The sequence below is a fragment of the Falco peregrinus genome, chromosome 16 (assembly GCF_023634155.1).
Source record: "Falco peregrinus isolate bFalPer1 chromosome 16, bFalPer1.pri, whole genome shotgun sequence".
NCBI lineage: Eukaryota > Metazoa > Chordata > Aves > Falconiformes > Falconidae > Falco > Falco peregrinus.
The window spans coordinates 1,243,738-1,262,079 of record NC_073736.1 but is presented as its reverse complement, the minus strand read 5'-3'; the positions used below and the strand labels follow the sequence as shown (position 1 = coordinate 1,262,079).

Sequence of the window (18,342 nt, the reverse complement as noted above, 5' to 3'; positions counted from 1 at the left end):
CGCCCCCTCGCCGCACGGACCCAGCATGCACCGCTCGCTGCCGGCCGCGCAGCGGAAGGCCGTGGGTTCGAGTCCCGCGCCCGCCCTCAGCGGCACCGGGGCCGCCTCCGCAAAGACTCGGAAGGCAGGCGGGTTTATACATGAAAAGCGTTGATTTGTCAATACAAAAAAAACCGCCCCACAAGTAAACTAACAAAGTCCCCCATGACCAATACTCATGAATGTGCATAAAGTCTCGTTGCAGAGCCTCAGCCCAGCTGCTCTGCTGGCTGGTGACAACGCAGCCCGCGAGGGTGGCAGCCACCATCCCACCGTCTGGTTCTAGTTTAACAGGCAGCTTGTACCTCCTGGGACGGCGTTGGTAACCTTTAAGACTATTGCTTTAGATTCTTCTCAACCGTAGAAAAGGAGCCAGAGGGGTGCCCTGCGCCGGCAGCAGCCCTGGCACATGGCGGTGGAGCCCAGCGTTCCTCGCCCTCCATGAATGCCACGTTCCTGGGTGGCTGCTGCAGCACCTGCCGCCGGCAGCCTCACACCAAACACAGCTCTTGCCTACGGATTCCTCACCCAGAGTCCAGCATCGTGTGATGCAGGACAGAGGGGCACAGGAGCTCCCCCAGGCCACCTCCCCTGCAGACGGCTGCTCTCACACCCTACCTGGCCTTTCTCTAGGGGGGAGCTTGAATCACAGTACTACTTGCCAAAACCCATCCTGCACACCACCACTCTGCTTGCGACGGAGTGTGGCACACTGCCACGTCGTGCCCGCCCAGCTCAGGCTACGCGCCAGCTATATGCTGCAGGAGGGACAGAACAGAGCACTGGTCCCCAAAGGCCACTTCTCCCCCAGTCCTTCCCTTCTCAACAGATACCCTCCTGGAAAAACCATTAACTCCTGCAAACCAATAGTTTCTAACCAACACACCAACAAGCTCCAACAGGAACTCTACACGACACTGGCCCATCTACTTTTTGGACCTTGCAACTGCAAAGAAATCCTTGGATTTCTCAGTTCAGGATGAGGAACAGTATCAGTAGTATTAAGCCGGTCTCATTTTTCATGGTCTTATTTAAACCCACCATCCAACTTAAACTAAAGTGAGCTCCCCTAAGGCACACAGCAGCCAACTCCCACTGGAAAGCAGTGAACCCCACCAGCACCTCTCCACGAGCTAGACCTGAATGTGTTCCATTTACTGCTGACACCCCAAAACACACCTTGATGCTTCCAGATGTTTGGTATTCTTACCTCCAAGAATGGATGACTGCTTTGAGCTTTGCTGCTAACACACAGGGCAAAGAAGGATGGTTCTACCTCCTCCCAGGGCGGGGATCAGTCACTTTGAAGACACTCGATCCTTCCTGTACAGCTATCAGGATACACCACTGCGGCCATCTGCTTCTAGTTGGGTTTCCTCAAGAGACTGCACTGTTTAGTTTAACTTGTTGGCCCTTTTCAGTGAAAGTTGAGAGAGACAAATTCCTCACAACAAAATTCCTAATAGACTTTAAAAAAAAATTAAAATAATGTTTAGGTAGAAGAAAGAACCACAGCATCCCCACTGAAGGGAAGGCCATAGCACGTTTAATTATATATTCTTATACACCAGAGAATCCACAGGTCAGAAAGACACCGCGACACAACTGCTTGGAAATCAGAGCTTAATATACCTTATTAGACACACACACACATGCACACACACAAACATCAGGCTTCCAATCCTGCCTCTCACAGAGCTATTCATACAAAACCGCTGAGAACCCAAGGACCATTCAGATCAGTCTGCAGCGAATGGTGGGGATGCCCCGCTAGTTGTGCCCACTCTCAGACACAACATGAGGGGTTTGGGTGGGAGAGGGGAGCAAGGTCTGCTTTAGAATTCAGAGTTATTTTACCATTTTCCCCACACTTGCTAAACAAATTATGCCATCTTTGGCTGTTAAAAAGTTAATTTATTATCCCCTCCTGGTAAAAAAGTGAAAAGCTATACTCTGTTAGACCAGTAAGATACAGAATCACTCCAGCTCTTTGGAGGTTTTTAGATACAACTTCAAAGCATATTGTTCCACAAAGGAACAGCAAGTACCTTTCTTAAGAAAGGAAACTCTATAATGGGTCAGCCTTTTCTTTTACGCAGAAGAAGATGTATCCATTACAGGACTCCCTTTCTGTCCAGACGACTCCTGTGAAATACCCTAACATCCTCCAGGCAGCACATACAGAAAGTTTCCTAAGGAGAAATAAGTCTTAAAAAAAGTGACTTCAGGAAACAAGTGCAAGTTTCTTTTAAATCTGTTTTATAAGGAGGATACCAATGTACATTTTAATAGTTTTATTTTCATTTTCCCCAAGGGGGAACCAAAGGCAGAGAGGTGTTGTGAGATACATCACACTGTTCTTATGGGTAAATCAATTTGCAAATGTTATTTTACCACTCTATAAAAATACACACAGGAGTGTGAAGGAAGCAAAGTAGTTCAGAGTGGCTGTCATGGAGCAAATATGTTAAATACAGTCAGGTCTTTTTCCCCTAAAAATTGTGGCTTCTTATGTTCCATAAACCCAAAGTCTTTAGTAGCCACGTGCCACAGGAACAGAAATTTAAGTGGTAGCTTCCTTTGAGCATGTGCACACAAAAGCGTTAGTAAAGAACTGCTCCCATGGGACTAGGCAGCAGATGTGAGCAACAAAGCCCCATCCACAACAGGAAAGAAGATATGCATTCAGTTTTATTATCTCAGCTTCCCATCCAAACTCCTGTAAACAGTTTCCATACCATTTAGGCATCTCTGATAGAAGAGTCTATAGTTCTATAAAAAGAAGTCACGCTGTAAGATCAAGATATTTACCCTGTATGTGTTATGTGAGCGCAAAGAGGAACAACCTTCCAATTTCTCAAGATACATCCAAGCAATCTGTAAGTGACCCAATTCCTTTCTCTGTCCAACTGTGCTGTGGGAAACTCAGTTAAGTGCCTCTTCACAGGTACAGTTTGCTTTTAAAAATATTAAGAACAAATTTTTTTTTTTTAATCTTTAAGAACTTCCTGGAAAGTTACTGTGGAAAATGAAAGTGCTCCCATGGTGAGACGAAATGTGCAAAGCTCTACAGACTTCTGTCCTTGTTGCTTTCTTAGTATTCCATCCCTTAGCAGATTCATGTGAAGATGAGGCTCAATACATTGCAACGAGGCCATCATCCACCTGTAACAAGCAGGCAGACACTGGAAAATGTTTTATGTTGAATCATAAAACGTGGAATAAGCAAAAAAAAAATAATTGTTCAGATATGATCAGTGTGGTCTCTTGCACGGGTTTATATACCAATGGCCTGTAACACTCGCTTTTCATTCTCATTGAGATGGTCTGAAAACATTGCATAGCAGGGCTGCTGTGCAAACTGACAGAGGAAGTCAGTGAGATAGGCCTGAAAGGAAGACAGAAAGACCCAGTTAGCATCATGTCACTTTGGAAATTCTGTTTCTTTCACATATTGGAAGATAAACCTCAACACGCATCAAGTAAGCCAAAGGGACTGCAGGGAACAGATAGGCGATGCAGAAGGAAGGGTGGCAGCAGGGGGGAAGGGCTAATACACAGCTGCCAGGTGGTGGTAAAAAGCAGGAGCAAAGTATCATACAGGGGCTGACTGGATGGGAGCACCTCCAAGTGGAGCATGAAATTCTGTCATGTTCGGTCTCCAACCTATTTCTGACTTCAGCAAATAGCTGTGAAGTCACGGGTACAAAAGTTTCAAATCCCTCTGTTCAAAAAGCTTTGTTCATTCACATTTGCAAGTTACTGATATTGATCCAATAAAGAAAAACAGCTCCAGGCATTCCTTGGATACTCAGCACTTTCCAAAGTAATTTCAATGAACTGAGTACCTTCAGGACAACAATCAGTAACTGGTGGTTTGCAGTCTTCTTAAAGTACAACATTAAAAAAAAAAGGTTTATAAAGAATGATAGAAATCTGATTAAAACCCCCTCATTCTAGAGCATCACCTGGAGATCTATTTGGTAAAGAGGGTCCTTTAATGCATCTGGATCGTCCTCTTCATCATCTTCATAGTAATCCTCATCTGTCAGAGGCAAATCAGCAGGTTTTAACATTAAACAGAGCAAAATATCTCAGGAAGTAATCTATTAGACTACTGTTGAAATCCAAAGATTAAAAAAAAATAGTAATTGTTTCAGCACTGCTGGGTAAAAAAAAAAATAAAAATTGTATCCAGAATATCCGCTTGAGCTCACATGACGAGAAAATCCCAGAACAAGATGGGTCATAGCAGGAGCCTCAAGGAACACACAGGTGAGACAAGCATACAAGGGATACTAGACAAGCAGGTTTGTTAGTTACGTGCACTATAGTCTTATGCCTTGATCTTATGTCACAGTGACCCATTTCCAATTCTGTGCTAATGTAAGTAGTCTCCCTTATTGTATTTGCCTGTAAGGTTCTCCCTTCTAAGACTATATGCAAACTGGAGAGCAGAGGAAAGGAGATGATACACCCATTCCATCATCTTTATGCAGCAATTATTTCTCAACATCACTCCACAAACAAGCTCGTCCATTTCTACTACACTGTCATTTCAAGGTCATGTCTACATCTTTGAACATCAGTTTTCTCTTTAGAAGAAATACCTGCACACATCTCACAGCAACATGAAGCCTACGCAGCATTTGAACTCAGGTGAAAAATGCAGTTATTTAATCATCGTGTTAATCAAAGACATGTCCCTCTTACAGAAGGTCCTTATTCAAAATCCCAGTGTAGTGTTTCCTTCCCCTTGCCCACAGCCTTTGTTGAGCTGCTGTCAAGGAAAAAAAACTTTGACTAGGATGTCACCTACTCTGTTTTTGCTTTGAGTAAGCACTTTAAAGCTGTTACTACTTACCATACTTGTTTGTGGAAAGAATATCTGACAAGAACTGTCCTGCTAAGCCTTCATCTTCATCCTCATCCTCTTCCTGATCCTCCCACATATCATTTGAATCATCTGTTTAAGAAAAAAAATAATTCTTCCAAAAATAATCCAAATGCAAGAGGTCCAGCCTGTTGACCACTCTAAAGAGGACTGCTAGTTTTCAGGCAAACATCCTGCTTGTGTAGGCAGATGAAGGGAAACACCTGCAACCTTTACTATCCTTTTGGAATGAGTAACTCAGGAATTGGAGCCAAGCAAAAAGCAGCAGCAAGAATGGATGCTTGAATCAGAGAGGAAGAAAGGTAGACCAGATATACCAAGAAAGGATGATTTTATTGGCATACGGTCAGATCCCATCTTCCAAACTAGCTCAAAACAATTTTCAGGTATAAGAATACACAATACTGATCTTAACCTTTGGCTCACTATTTAAGCCTTTGTAATTACAGGTATATTATTTACTATTGTGAGTTTCTTAATTACTGAAGAGATTACAAAGTAGATTTAAGCCATGCAAAGAGACAAAGCAAACCTAGTATTTTACCTTGGCTCCAATCTGCAGTTGTCTGTCTAGATGCATTTGCTTCCATTGCATTAGAGAGTTCATTTATTATTAACTTTAAGATTTTTACTAACAAAGGAATGTTTGTCCAGCGTTCAGGATCTGTAAGAGAATAAAAATATATATTCACACTGCTTTTAAGAAAACGTTAAAACCAGGCCTTTTTTTATCGTGGTGGTTTTGGGGTTTGTTGGGAGAGGCTTTGAGGGGTGTTGTTTGCTTCTGGGTGTTTTTTTGGTTGGCTGGTTTTGGTTTTGTTTTGTGGTGTGTTTTGGTTTTTTTGGTTGTTTTTTTTTAAATTATACCATACATTTAACATGCTCACATACAAGCAAAACTTCCAGGTTGGGAGGAAAAAGGAACTGACATAAAAACCTTAAATGTTCTTCCCATATACCTCCACAGCTAGGTTCCCAAAGACCTTAATGGCAGTATCAAATATTGCATAGTTTGAATGAAGAGGAGGCATAGTTAAAATCTCCACAGCTGGATGAATTGGTGAGTCTACTCAATGAAATCATAGTCACAGATGACTTCATTAAGCATTCTTCTCTGAAGTATGTTTACACATCTAGCAGTGCTTTCAAGCAAATGAGCAGCACAGCACTCCCATGCATGCCTCTACCCTTTCTGAGACACTGTAAGCTCCAGCTTTTCCTCATCAGTGTTCCTGCAGGGCTTAATTATTCCATGGGATAGCTAGTGTATTTGTCCTTAATTACAAAAGGAAAGATCCTATCAAAGAAACTGGGAGCACTGGTTTTAATTCCTATTGATATTAGCATTAATCTTAGTTTAACTCAAATGCCAGCAATTACCATTCTCTCTCATCAGATGGAACAGGATGACGCAAAATAGCAGTGAATAACTCTCAATTCTATAATCACCTCATCCATTTGTATTAAATCAGAGACATCAGAAGTCTTCCAAATCAGTTGTTGGCAGAATTAAGGCAAGTAATGGATACGTAAGTACATGATGTACGGATTAGCTCTAAAAAACCAACATGCACCTTCTGTAGGAAATATCTCCCACAGCTTTGTGTGATCTACAAGATCTATTTTAAGGCCTTTCATAGCATATACTAACATGGGAAAAAAAACCTGTTAAATACAGCAAAACGATTACTTACTTTTGGCTGACTTTGATCGTGTCCGTATTCCCTCATCCATATTAAATATTTCTTCTCCCTTTACCCTAATGTCCTGAAGTCGCTTGTCGTCTGTGTTGATGCCGTACTGAAGGAGTTTACACAATGCTACAGAGCTGGAGAGCGGGGAATAGGAAAATTACAAATCAGAATTTTCCTAAACTGTAGCCCTTCAGTGAACTATTAATAGGGAACACATCTCCAGAGCAGACATTCAGATGCCCTTTTTACTACACGTTTGCCAAGAACGAACATTACAGAATTTTCCTGTTTCTCCTGATCTATGCCAGCATCTGATACGCGACTCATATCCTGATTTGCACAGCAAGCTGAACACTGACAAAGCTTTGGATTAAACACTAAGAGACCCTGCATACACACATAAAAGGTTTTTCCAGTTCAGAAGGGCCACAAGGTTAAACACACTCCTGAGGCATCACATGCAGATGATGATGGAATTAAGAGGAAAGCAGTGGTAAGAAAGTAGTAATTTGGTTGATCTGCAGCTATGAACATTTCTTCTACTCTTCTCCAGTCTCAAAGCTCTTTTTCACTTTGGTCCTTCACAGCTCTGCTACAGTCAGACCTTCTAATTTGCTCCTTTGGTATCTTCATGTGTTCATTCCATCTCTGCTACTCAGAATTCTGCTCCACACTTTCAAGCCTTCTCCATTTCCAGATCATACCGAGACCGTGACTACAGGTTAAGGACGCCAGTTTATGCTTGGCACTCTTAAACCTCTCTCCTGGCTCCACAAGTCTCAAACTGAAGTTTTGGAGCTCTGTGAAAGTCACTCTTTTTGTGCTTTCACTTCACACTGTCCTTTCCTCCCACACTATGGCTCTCAATACCCATACTGCTGGTTTGGACCCAGATCTTAAGATGCCACCCTTCAGTTGCTCAAAATTTTCCCATCCTTTCACCATGCTGGTCAAGAGCAAACAGCCACTTCTTCAACCTGCCACTCACAGGGATGGGGACTGATGCACACAGAAGGTACCAGCTATATTCACGTTCCTTTTACTAACTCTATACACGAGGGTCCCCTGAGCAGGCATTGCTTTTCTTCAATATGCACAAAAACATTTAGCATTTTCTAATGCACAATAAGCATCACTGTAAACAACACAAATCAAAGTGTTTAATATACTGTAGAGCCTTGCCAAGTCTTGGTACACAAACAGCTCTAGTCTCAGACATTGTGGAGACAGCTCTGAACAACAGTTTGACCTTGCTCTCCCCATCGGCATCTGCTTCGGCTTTTTCCTGTGGCCGTAAGCAGTCACATGGAATCCTGCAGACAACGCTGTTCTGTCAAAATGGGGATAAACCACTGCTTTTAAGGATGAAACAGACCAAGTGTGACCAAAACCAGCACCAGATCCCCAAATCAGACTGCCTCTTGTTCTGCATGATCATTCACAAAATTCCACTTCAAACATGCTTTTTCTCAGTATTTATTTCACAGGCCATGTGACTGCCTTAATAAAAAAAACCCACACCAACAGATACTAAGAAGTGAGTTAACAGCTGGTAAGACCCCTAAGGGTGGTCTGTTAGGCTTCCCATTTCCAGAAAAATCAAAGACAGCAGCTTCGGTAAAATTTAAATTAATATAGGGCATTTTGTGCTTTGGAATATAGTTCTCAGCCTCCACCAGAAGACAAATGTGCTCCTACAGCAAAAGGGGGAGAAAACGGTTTCAGCTGATTTCTTTACTGACTTTTAAGAGGTCACTAAATCAACAAGAAATCACCAGATTCTCTTAGGAAACTCTCTACAATGTCCTGAAACTCTACAATGTTCTACAAAGAAAACGTCATGTCTGGAAGCTATTCTCATCCCATTCACAGAAGTTCAATCTCAAAAGCACTCCTGTGCTTGCAAGAGTCACCCCCTTCCCCCTTGGGTCACCCTGTTCCAGTACAGAAACACCAGGCACCAAGAGCAGCACTTAGAGGAAGATCAGAGATTGCCCCAGATATCCCAGCTCTCCTGAGCTGAACTGACAGTGCAGGAAACAATTCTGTCCAGTGCTGGCACACACTAATCCAAGCCTGAACCAGCTCCCCCTTCCCTCACACCCAGTGTGTTTAATTACAATGGGATGATCAGTCAGCTAACGTTAACGCACAGATCCTGCTTATGAAACATCCCACCTGACTTTGCCTTCGTACTGCCCATAGAACAAGTGCTGCCGGCTCATCCATTCGGCCATTACAAACTCCAGAGCAGGCTTCCCAGTTGGTCCGGGGAGACTACACAGGAACTCCAGGAGTGGCTCCAGTTGCGAGTGAACCAAGTGAGCAAACACCATAATCAAGGACTACAGGAGGAGAAAGGAAATGTTAGCTGTACATAATTTAATAGCTGAAAATGTTTTATCAAATATTCAAGTAACTGAGCTCCCTGCAGAAGTGCAGACTGTGATTACCAGCCCCAAGAGGAAGAGAAAGTGTTAGCATCTGCGAGACACTGTCTGCTACAAAAGCAGGCAATAAACTACTACAGTCAACAGCAATATGTTTTAACCACCCCAAAATCACACAGAAGGAATAAATTTACTCACAACCATGCCCCAAACTAACAAACCTTAAAGCAAAGATGAAAAGGCTATTTAAAAAATATCAGCGGCTGCATTTGACTTCTGACTAGCAAAAATATCACATGGCAACACTCAAGACATTGCAAGTGCCCTAGTTTGCTCAATGGACCAGAAGCTGTACACATGGCTCTATACACAGAGCTCCAAATCTAGGCATATCTAGCAGAAATGCATCTCATCATCAAGTTAAGGAACAGAAGTTACTGGGCCAGAGCCACAACCCATATTCTCCTCCCCTTTCATGACAGGGGTTTTCCATCACCACCTCTGTCACAGGACCACACATCATCATTCGGGCCTTTTCCAATTCCAAGTGCACTTTGAACACAAGTTTCAGAGAAAGAATTGCAATTTTAGAAAGGTTTTTGGGTTTTTTTGTTGTGTTTTGTTTTGGGTGTGGGTTGGTTGGTTTGGTTTTTTTTTTAACAAGATGCAGTTTTACAGTCTGACTCCTAAAGACCTGGGGTAGAATTCACACCCTGCATATTTCTAAATGTCAGTCTCCAAGTCTGAAGGCATCTCTGCAGGCTTCCTTGGTGAAAAGCTGCCCACCTCCAGAGGCCCATCTTCCAGGCTAACACAGGGAAGAGATTCAGCCTTGTGAAAGGCTCATTTCTCCTTCCCTGGCTACAGGACCTCATGTTGACAGCTTCCAGATCTTCTAACTTGGAACCGATTCTAACTCGGAAGAGTTAAGAATCAACAGTGTATCTGAAGGGGTGGGTGGTGGTGGTGGGGTGTGTTAAAATCACGGCTTTAAGATGAAATCTGTGCAGACATCCGAATGGCCTTCTTGACTCAGCATATGCTGGCTTGAAAAATGCACATACAAAAACCAGAGAAATACACAAGAAAGATAAAAGGCTTAGAGCACAGTGAGCCTCAGCCAAGTGCTGCACTGAGGGCAAAGGTGGGATTTTACTCAACAGTGCCAGCAAAACATCTTCCCCCAGCTGCTGCTGAGGAACCAGGGGGCCCATCACCATGTTCTACATTAAGGGCACTGACAAGAAAGACGGGAGAGAGAATGAAGATGACTGAAATAAAATCATTCCATAAAACTGTGCCACTAGAAGTAGGTCAAGGCTAGAAGAGATCACGATGCTTTTTGTCTGGCCTCTCACCTGATGCAGCCCAACCACACCTCCAACTCACCAAAAGTTCACCTTGTCTGAACTCCCAGGCATTTATCCTATGAATACAGCACAAAACCGCTTGAAAACATGTGCTGCCTTTGCCATAGCATCCCTACTTAGGCAACTCCTGGCCCCTCTAAACATTCACTGCTTGCAAGCACAAAGCCATGAGGCATTATTTAAGGTGCATTAAAGCTTACCCACAAAATCCATAATCTGGATAACTCTGTATGAGCAAAGTCGGCATTTTCACGACTACTTCAAGGTGATACGTAGACCCTTCAATTGTACTAGCTATAAATAATCAGGGTTTTTATTACTTTCTTACAGTAATTTGTTTTTTATATATATAATAGAAACATATTATATTTCTATTATACATTATATATTAAATATATATCTATATATAAGTATAATTTTTATATATTATAGAAAAAATATATACAATATAAATATATATATGTTTTGTTTTATAAAACAATTTTAAAAAAAATTACAATTTCTTTTCCTGACACTTCTACTTGCTTTCCTGGGTGCCCAGCCTGCTCACCTGCATTACACTGAGTGTCTCTGCTTGCTGCATTTTGCTCAGGATAGCTCTCAGGATCTGGTCCAGATTCTCTCCCAGCTCACTTCCTGCTTTCGAAATTAAAGTGGAGACCAGCCTGCCCACAAAGGCAGCAGTGAATTCTGAGGTCCTTGGATCTAGAAGTTGGCTCACCACCTGCATCACATACCACAGTCCATTGTGGCCTTGCTCATCATGCCATTGTGCAATTTGTTCCAGCGCTACTGAGACGTAGGCACGCAGACACTCACCACCATTCTAAAAAAGAAAATAATCATGTTAGAATTTCCCTTTCCAGATAAGGGAGTGGGAAGCATGGGAAGTCATCTCCTGTCATCACTCCCAAAAGACCCTTAACCAAGATGAGAACAATGGGCAAACTGGTGACATCTGTAAAAGATCCAAGCTCTATTAGAGCAGTAAAATCAGTGTTTAAATTTAAAAATAATTTCTACAGACTTCAGTGCATTTTCAAGTACAAAACTCTTCTATGCCCAGGCAGGTCTCAAGATCATCTAGTAAATACAAAGACAACCTAAATTAGTTGCAGTTTTGGGCCAGTCTTGTTACCCAGAGAAATTCCAAGAGTTTCTAACAAGTGAGAAATGAAGACAGCAAAGTGTAGCACTTTGTTGTTAATGAAGCTCACTAACAGCCAAGCTGCAATTGTTTTGCATTCTTCTGAAAACAAAGATCCAGCAGAGTGACCAGCATGCTGGTCTCCAATCTATTCTTACTGGTATGCTGTTTAAGGAAAGCCATTTCTATGGTCTGTATTCATGTGGCAAAGGGTAGCTGGCACTATAAAACTTCTTACATAAGGAACGAAACCAGCTTTTTATTTATATGCCACCTAGTAGCTGGAATGAAAAGGCAGCCTGCGCTTGTAGCCTCTGATGCTTTTTCCTTCTTGCTTAAATACTCTAAAGACATGATCAGGTAATAGAAGAGCCTGCCAGCACAGCTCAGGCAGAACTGCTGTTTGAGATTAATCCACGCTCTCCCTCCATTGCATACATGGCTCCATCAAAAACAAGTTTGCCCTCCCCTTCCCACTTAAATGAGTACAGGAGAAAACAGCCAGGAGGAGGAGGAGGTCTAGAAAGGCTTCTGCACAGGTCTTTTTCTTCCCTATGCCCAAGAGTGTTCCTGAGAACACCCTCTGCCATTCCTAGCTGCGATGAAAGTTAATGGGGGAAGAAATGCAATGTTTTGGGTTTTTGTTTGGGTTTTGGTTTTTGTGGTGGTTTTTTTTTTTTGTGCGCTCTAGAGCCCTAAAACAGAAAAACTATCAAGGCTGCTGCTTTACTCACACCAGTCCTCCAAATTAAGGAACGATCAGTAAAAGTCATTCCAGGGCCTTGAACAGCAGTACTTTCAGGATAAACAGGAGGTGGCAGAGACTCCTGAGGAGATGCCAATACAGCTGTTGACAAGCAAAGCCTGGGCTCCCTTAAAGGCTATGTCACCCGTCTTACTCGGTCACCTCTCTTGGACTGCAATAGCCCTGCAATTCTCAGTACTCCCCACAACGTTACCTGCATAGTAGCATTGTCATCTGTGTTCAAGCTGCACTGAGCCACTGCAGGAAATGCTTGGCAGATCAGGAGCTGAGACAGAGGAGGTTTTGTATTCCTCACAACTGTGGTCAATATATCAATAGAAGTCTGAAAGGAAAACACAAATGAAGGCACTGTTACAGCAGCAGCCATAGTACGCCAAGTCAGAATTACCCATCACTGGTGCAAACATCAAAGGCATAAAGTCTAGAATATTTTTTAAATCAGAGGCCCTTGGAGTCATGCACCCAAGCATCACTGTGTTTGACACAAATATGTGGTGAGCACTGTAAAAGTTTCCAAGGCAGTTCAGACACTAAAAGCAGTGTAACCCCTTAAATATGGCAAACAGTTTCACGGTACCCTGACGCATGCTAATCAGTACAGCCAGAGAACTGTTCTAGCTGACTTGTTCCATTTTGTTTATATTGATTATAGATCTATTTTAATTACCCATGAGGAATTGTAACTGTCATACCAATCAATAGGGAGATTATAAGCATGTTGATAAAGATATTTATAGGTTTAATTACATATAATCATTCCACACAGTCAATGCTTAACCTTTTATAAGGGTACTTTTAAAATTATACAGGCTTGTCCTTCCTATGTCTCCAGCAATTTATACATGTGACACACAAATCAGAAAAAGCCTTAGAAGAAAGTGCAAGAAATAGCCGTGTAGCCTACTGGAGAACATTCCACCAAAAAGAGGAGACTGTTACTGGTGAAAGATGGCTATCTCAAAGTGAAACCATGAGGGATATGCTGCAGAAACTGGAAGAAGTCCAGAGGAGCAGTTTAAAGTTAACTTTTGGAAGCATCTTCCCTCATCTGCAGATTTGCCGCCTTCTCTCCACAGAGAAACCTCTACCAATGACCAAAGTCATCGTTCAAAAGCAGTTTAAAAGCAACTTTTCTATTCTTTGCAGACCAGCCATCCTATACATTCAAGAACAAGGAATCATCTCCAGCTAAGACCATGTACCACTGTAGCACTTACTGCACAAAGCCCTGCTGGGATCTTGTCAGCAGGGGCTTGCATGATGCTGACAAGAGTTGGTATTAGCCTCATCTGCATTGGACCCTGGCAGGCTTCTATCTGAGCTAGCTCCTTAAAGATATCTTGGGCAAGAGAAGCAACAACTGGATCTGGAGAGAGAAAGCACCATTTACTGAAATATACTAACAAACACATCTCAATGTTTGCTACCACTATTTTGAATAGGCAAAGCAGCAAGTTTCCCTTCTAGCTTTACCACATGACTCAATGTTAATTCAATTACCATTTATTAAGTTTTCACCACCAGGATTCAGTAGCAAAAACAACTGTAGTTTGAGAATGTAACTTGAAGGCATACCGTTACTGTACTTCAAAAATATTGCAATCGTGAAGGGGCAGATTTTGTTCTCCACACTTGCTGTAAATGCTGGGTCTACCGTACAGACAATGCACAGCGTCTCCATCACAAGGTTTAGGACCTCGGAACTGAACTGAGTTGCCAAGTGGATCAGTCCATCAAGAATGCTAGGAAGGAAAGGCTGCAACACATGGGTGCTCTCAGAGATCTTCAGCTGGTCACAGTAGCTAGACAAGAAATTCATGATACAAAAATACATACGTAATATATTAAAGTGATTTATACATTTAACTCTAGATGATATTTCACCCTCTGATTCTTATTCCTCAAGTTCACTCCTCTAGGACTTTTCCCTTGATCTCTCAACAGCTCAGCTATCTTTCCTCCTCACTGCACCCCTGGAGGTTCACAGAAGCAGAGTTAAGTGATATTAAAAGCTTCTACCACCTCTTACTAAGAGTTCTCTCTTAAGAGCTGCGCATCGATGGATAGAGAAAATAAACCTTGAGGACAGAAGTAGTCCAAGACAGACACTCACTGCTTACAAAATGTTTAATTACTACGTTCTACAAGTGACCTGGGGAATGATAAAACAATTTCAGGAATAACTAAGTTCTAAGTCTCTGCCTTCACTTATTCAGTAACATTTCAGTGCAAACAGAAGACAAGGTATTTTTTTGGAGGAAGAGAGTGGGGAAGAGTAGGGTTTTCACAAGTTTTTTTGTGGTTGGTCATTTTCTGGTTTTAGACAAATGTTCATTTTTCACTTTAGAATCAATACAGCAGATCTCCCTTTTTCCTTCTTGCAACTTACAAAGAAAGGATTGGAAAAACAAACATTCCTTGTTACTAGGACCTGCTTCACAAGCCCGTACTATGTCCTTCAGCCACCCTTGTGACTGAACAGGAGTCATCTGGGTTTCATCTCGATGCTTCTCATCGCTATCGAGTTCTGCTTCTCCTTGGGACTGTATCCATTACTACTACTGTAGCCAACCTTGAATCTCAATTTCACAGTCCTCATTGGAGTTATTCTATTTTGAACCTGATTGCTTACACTTTTTAAGTTGACATGTGTTTCATTCAAAGCAAGTATTTCCACAGCCTACACAGAAATAGTATTAGTATTTTAACATACTGGTCTTGTAAGCGTAATTTATACCAGCTATCCCTGCGGCTTTGGAATACCTTAGGGTTTACTTACCCCCAGATAGCTCTGACTGCAGAGATGCGGACAGAAGGAGGCTGGGTTTCATGTAGACCACTGACAGTAGCTTGCAGGAACTGCTGGATTAGCTCTGGAGACATAGCCACTGTAAAACGGCTGGCGGCCCACAGAGCACGGCCCAGGAGAAAAGGAGACACTGAAGCAAAACAAAAAACCATAGTGGTTTTACAGTAAGTTTTCTGAGTTTAAAATTACAACTGCTTCTATCCATTATTCAAAATCTTGTCATCCTGACAAGAAAATGGCAAGATGTTACAGTGAAGACAAGTATGCAGGCATACAAATAATTTCTGTTCATAGGCAGAATTCAGTTTATTTCCTTAGTTATTTCAAAGAATAATTTCTCATTTCTTTAAACAAAAAAACCCAACCAACCAAACAACCACCTTCTTCCCTCAACTAGTTACACTTTAATTTGTTCATCAATACAGCAATACATGCTTTACTGATCACTGGAACAAAAGTAACAAAGGCTTCTTCAGTAATTCCTATTCATCTAGCTCAGTATTTTGTCCCCAAGAGCAGCAAACAGCAGCAGCTTAGGAAAAAGAATTAGAGGAACAGAAAATGTACTCAGGGATCTTTCACAGATTCTTCTAGTTTCCAGCCATCACCTTGCAATCACAGAACGTAATGTTCAACAGCACTAGTGAATACTCATTATCTACTCACCTGTTTACACTTATCAAGGTATGATGTATCTTTATCACACTTAACCCTTCTGCCTTTTCAGGCTCAAAGTGTCCTTAACTATTTAGGCTACCCTCAAACAGATGATGCTGTCTATTTCTCAGCATCTTTACTGCCATTATTTATACTTCTGCAAGTATTAATTTTAAGATGAGAACATGAAAAACTCCACGCAAGATGTACAGCATGAGAAAAGCTTTATTTTCTAAGCTAGTATTATAAACCACAAGATTTCTTTGTCTTATTACCATTACTGAGCAGTAAATGATATCCTCTGAGAACTACATACATACTGACTGCAGGAGCTCTTTCTTGAGCGCAATAGCTCATCTACAACCCAATATCAAATCTGTACATGTGTGTAAATACATGTAAATAGCTGAGGTTGTTTATTTACAGGCATTGCACACTATTTCTTCATTCAAAATTAAGACAAAAATAGAAAAAACCTTCTTTGTAATAGGTTAAACATATTTCTTTGATGAAAGCATCCAACAATTTGGTTTTTCTGCACTTAAGCAGCTTAATGTGGACTCACCAATAATGCTCACATTGGCTTAAACTTCTCAAATTTTAATTACTTGCAAGGACTTCTGAGGTGTGACTGCCAACAACTCCTTTGAGTTTCTTGCACACTGATGTAAGATAACATAGAAAGCAGAAGCCCGCACAGTTCCCAATAATAGGATCCCGCTCAGCTAGGAATATTATTTGAATTTATGGGCTATGACTACCATCAGCCTCAGCATAAAGAGAATGGCGTGGTATGGTGCTGCAGAAGTTCTGAAGCCTGTTAAACACTGCTGGTGTCCTTCCCAGAAACAGATACAATACAACAGAACAACTATTTTTCCATGAAGTTCCCTAAGCAATTGCCCTTCCACCTCCAAGCCCTATAGGCTCAAGCACCCAGCTAACAGTGAGTTTCAACTGAAAGCAGTGTCCCACTTCAAGGACTTATATTAGCCCTGGTTGCATGTGTGAACTCACAGCATAAGATTTATGCCCTTTCACATGTACAATGTGCACAACTGCATTTCACACCACCATGTGCACACAGCAACCTGATTCATCAGACACTTCTGTTTGAGAGAGATTTTCAAGGTCTGGTACTCAGCAGTTACTCTGAGCAATGGCAAGGTCCAACATACCTGAAATGTTGAGATCTGCAAGAACAACATTTGTCAGGAAGCCGTGCATATCAAAATGTATCCTACCATTCTTCACACTGTCTGTAATAATAGACTTCACAGAGCCCAGGGCCAGCATACAAGCTTCATGTATTTTCCACCTGCAAAAGAATTAGGATGCCTTTAAGTTTTTCCTTCATCATCGCCTCAAGAAATAGCACCATGCTTGATTACTCTGTGTGCAGAAGCACTGTGATACCCAGTACATTTAAAGATTTAAAAATGTCTATTCTTGCATTACATTTTGTTAATTATGATGAAATGGAGTTGTGTGTAAATACCGTTTTCCTTCACTATTTGTGAAGCAAATAACCTACTTTAAAACTTATCACAATTAAGGCAGACAGGGACTCAAATGTCTGATTCTGCAGACATTCAGTTGCTGCTCACTATAACGGAGTGGCTACTCTGACATGAATAATCAAAACACACACAAACACTGAACTAATGCACTGAAAAACCAAGAGAGAATAGTTATAAAAAAGCAATGAGGTACTTCTACAATTGAGGTCTCTTCTCCTATCGCCAAGTAACATTAAAGAACACAACTCTGAAGTTCTGAAATTAAAACATACATCTGCATATAGCACCTAATCTCTTCCTCACATCCAAGTGGAAAAAAACCAAACAAACCCTAAAATTTTGAGCTTGATTAACTGGACACAAAATGAAAGTGCTGCCAATTTCTCTTCAGATTATGTATAGTAATTAACATTTCCAATTAGACATTTTAAGGAATTGTCAAGAGTCTGGGGACAGCTAACTCGTGCTAGGAATTGCTGAAAGTATTCCACAAAAGGATTCTGCCATCTGGCTCAAGACCTGCTGGAATTCCTTTTCTTTCCCTCTAACCAGATTTCTCAAATTTCATCCTTGCCCATGTGCCACCAAAAAAATGTGATTAAATTGTGCTGCACCCAATGCTGCAGAACAGCTTGGTATTTGCATCAGTGTTCTTTCCCGCTGCCCCATCTCCTTACCAGTGCTCAGCACCATTGTTTTTAGCCTGCTCAGCTTCTTGTAAATGTCTTGTAGCTGCTGCAGCCAAAGCAGTTGCACTCTCATTCTGGAAATCAGCAGCCACAGCCTGCACAGAAGGAAGTGATAACACTCATTTGTATAGACTTTTAAAAGTTGGCCTTTTCTGCAAATGCCCTTCATGAAGCTAGGTTTATTATTTGTTAGTATTATTTTGGTTGCATCTAGATGTGGAACACATTGCATACCAGCAACAGATCCTGTGCAGCAATCCTCACTGTATAGGAAAAAGTATCATCGTCTTCATCCTCCACAAACTGTTGTGGATTTGCAGTCCAAACTTTTATCTAAAACAGAAAGGAGACAAAAAAAGGTAGGGTA

General features: G+C 41.7%; 1 protein-coding gene across 1 annotated transcript in view; it reads right to left on the bottom strand.

The window, feature by feature from the left end:
* Positions 1–2,281: 2,281 nt before the first annotated feature.
* Positions 2,282–18,342, bottom strand: part of IPO9 (importin 9) — a 38,898-nt gene continuing 22,837 nt past the window's right edge. Inside the window, exons 11-24 of the mRNA XM_055820044.1 lie at positions 18,210–18,308; positions 17,964–18,070; positions 16,945–17,084; positions 15,080–15,239; positions 13,876–14,102; positions 13,518–13,666; positions 12,494–12,622; positions 10,938–11,213; positions 8,806–8,972; positions 6,628–6,761; positions 5,478–5,597; positions 4,904–5,005; positions 4,008–4,084; positions 2,282–3,427 (exon numbers count right to left, since the gene is read on the bottom strand). Coding sequence (XP_055676019.1) covers positions 3,317–3,427; positions 4,008–4,084; positions 4,904–5,005; positions 5,478–5,597; positions 6,628–6,761; positions 8,806–8,972; positions 10,938–11,213; positions 12,494–12,622; positions 13,518–13,666; positions 13,876–14,102; positions 15,080–15,239; positions 16,945–17,084; positions 17,964–18,070; positions 18,210–18,308 — 1,998 coding nt within the window. The 3' untranslated portion in view covers positions 2,282–3,316. The remainder of the gene's footprint in view (positions 3,428–4,007; positions 4,085–4,903; positions 5,006–5,477; positions 5,598–6,627; positions 6,762–8,805; positions 8,973–10,937; positions 11,214–12,493; positions 12,623–13,517; positions 13,667–13,875; positions 14,103–15,079; positions 15,240–16,944; positions 17,085–17,963; positions 18,071–18,209; positions 18,309–18,342) is intronic.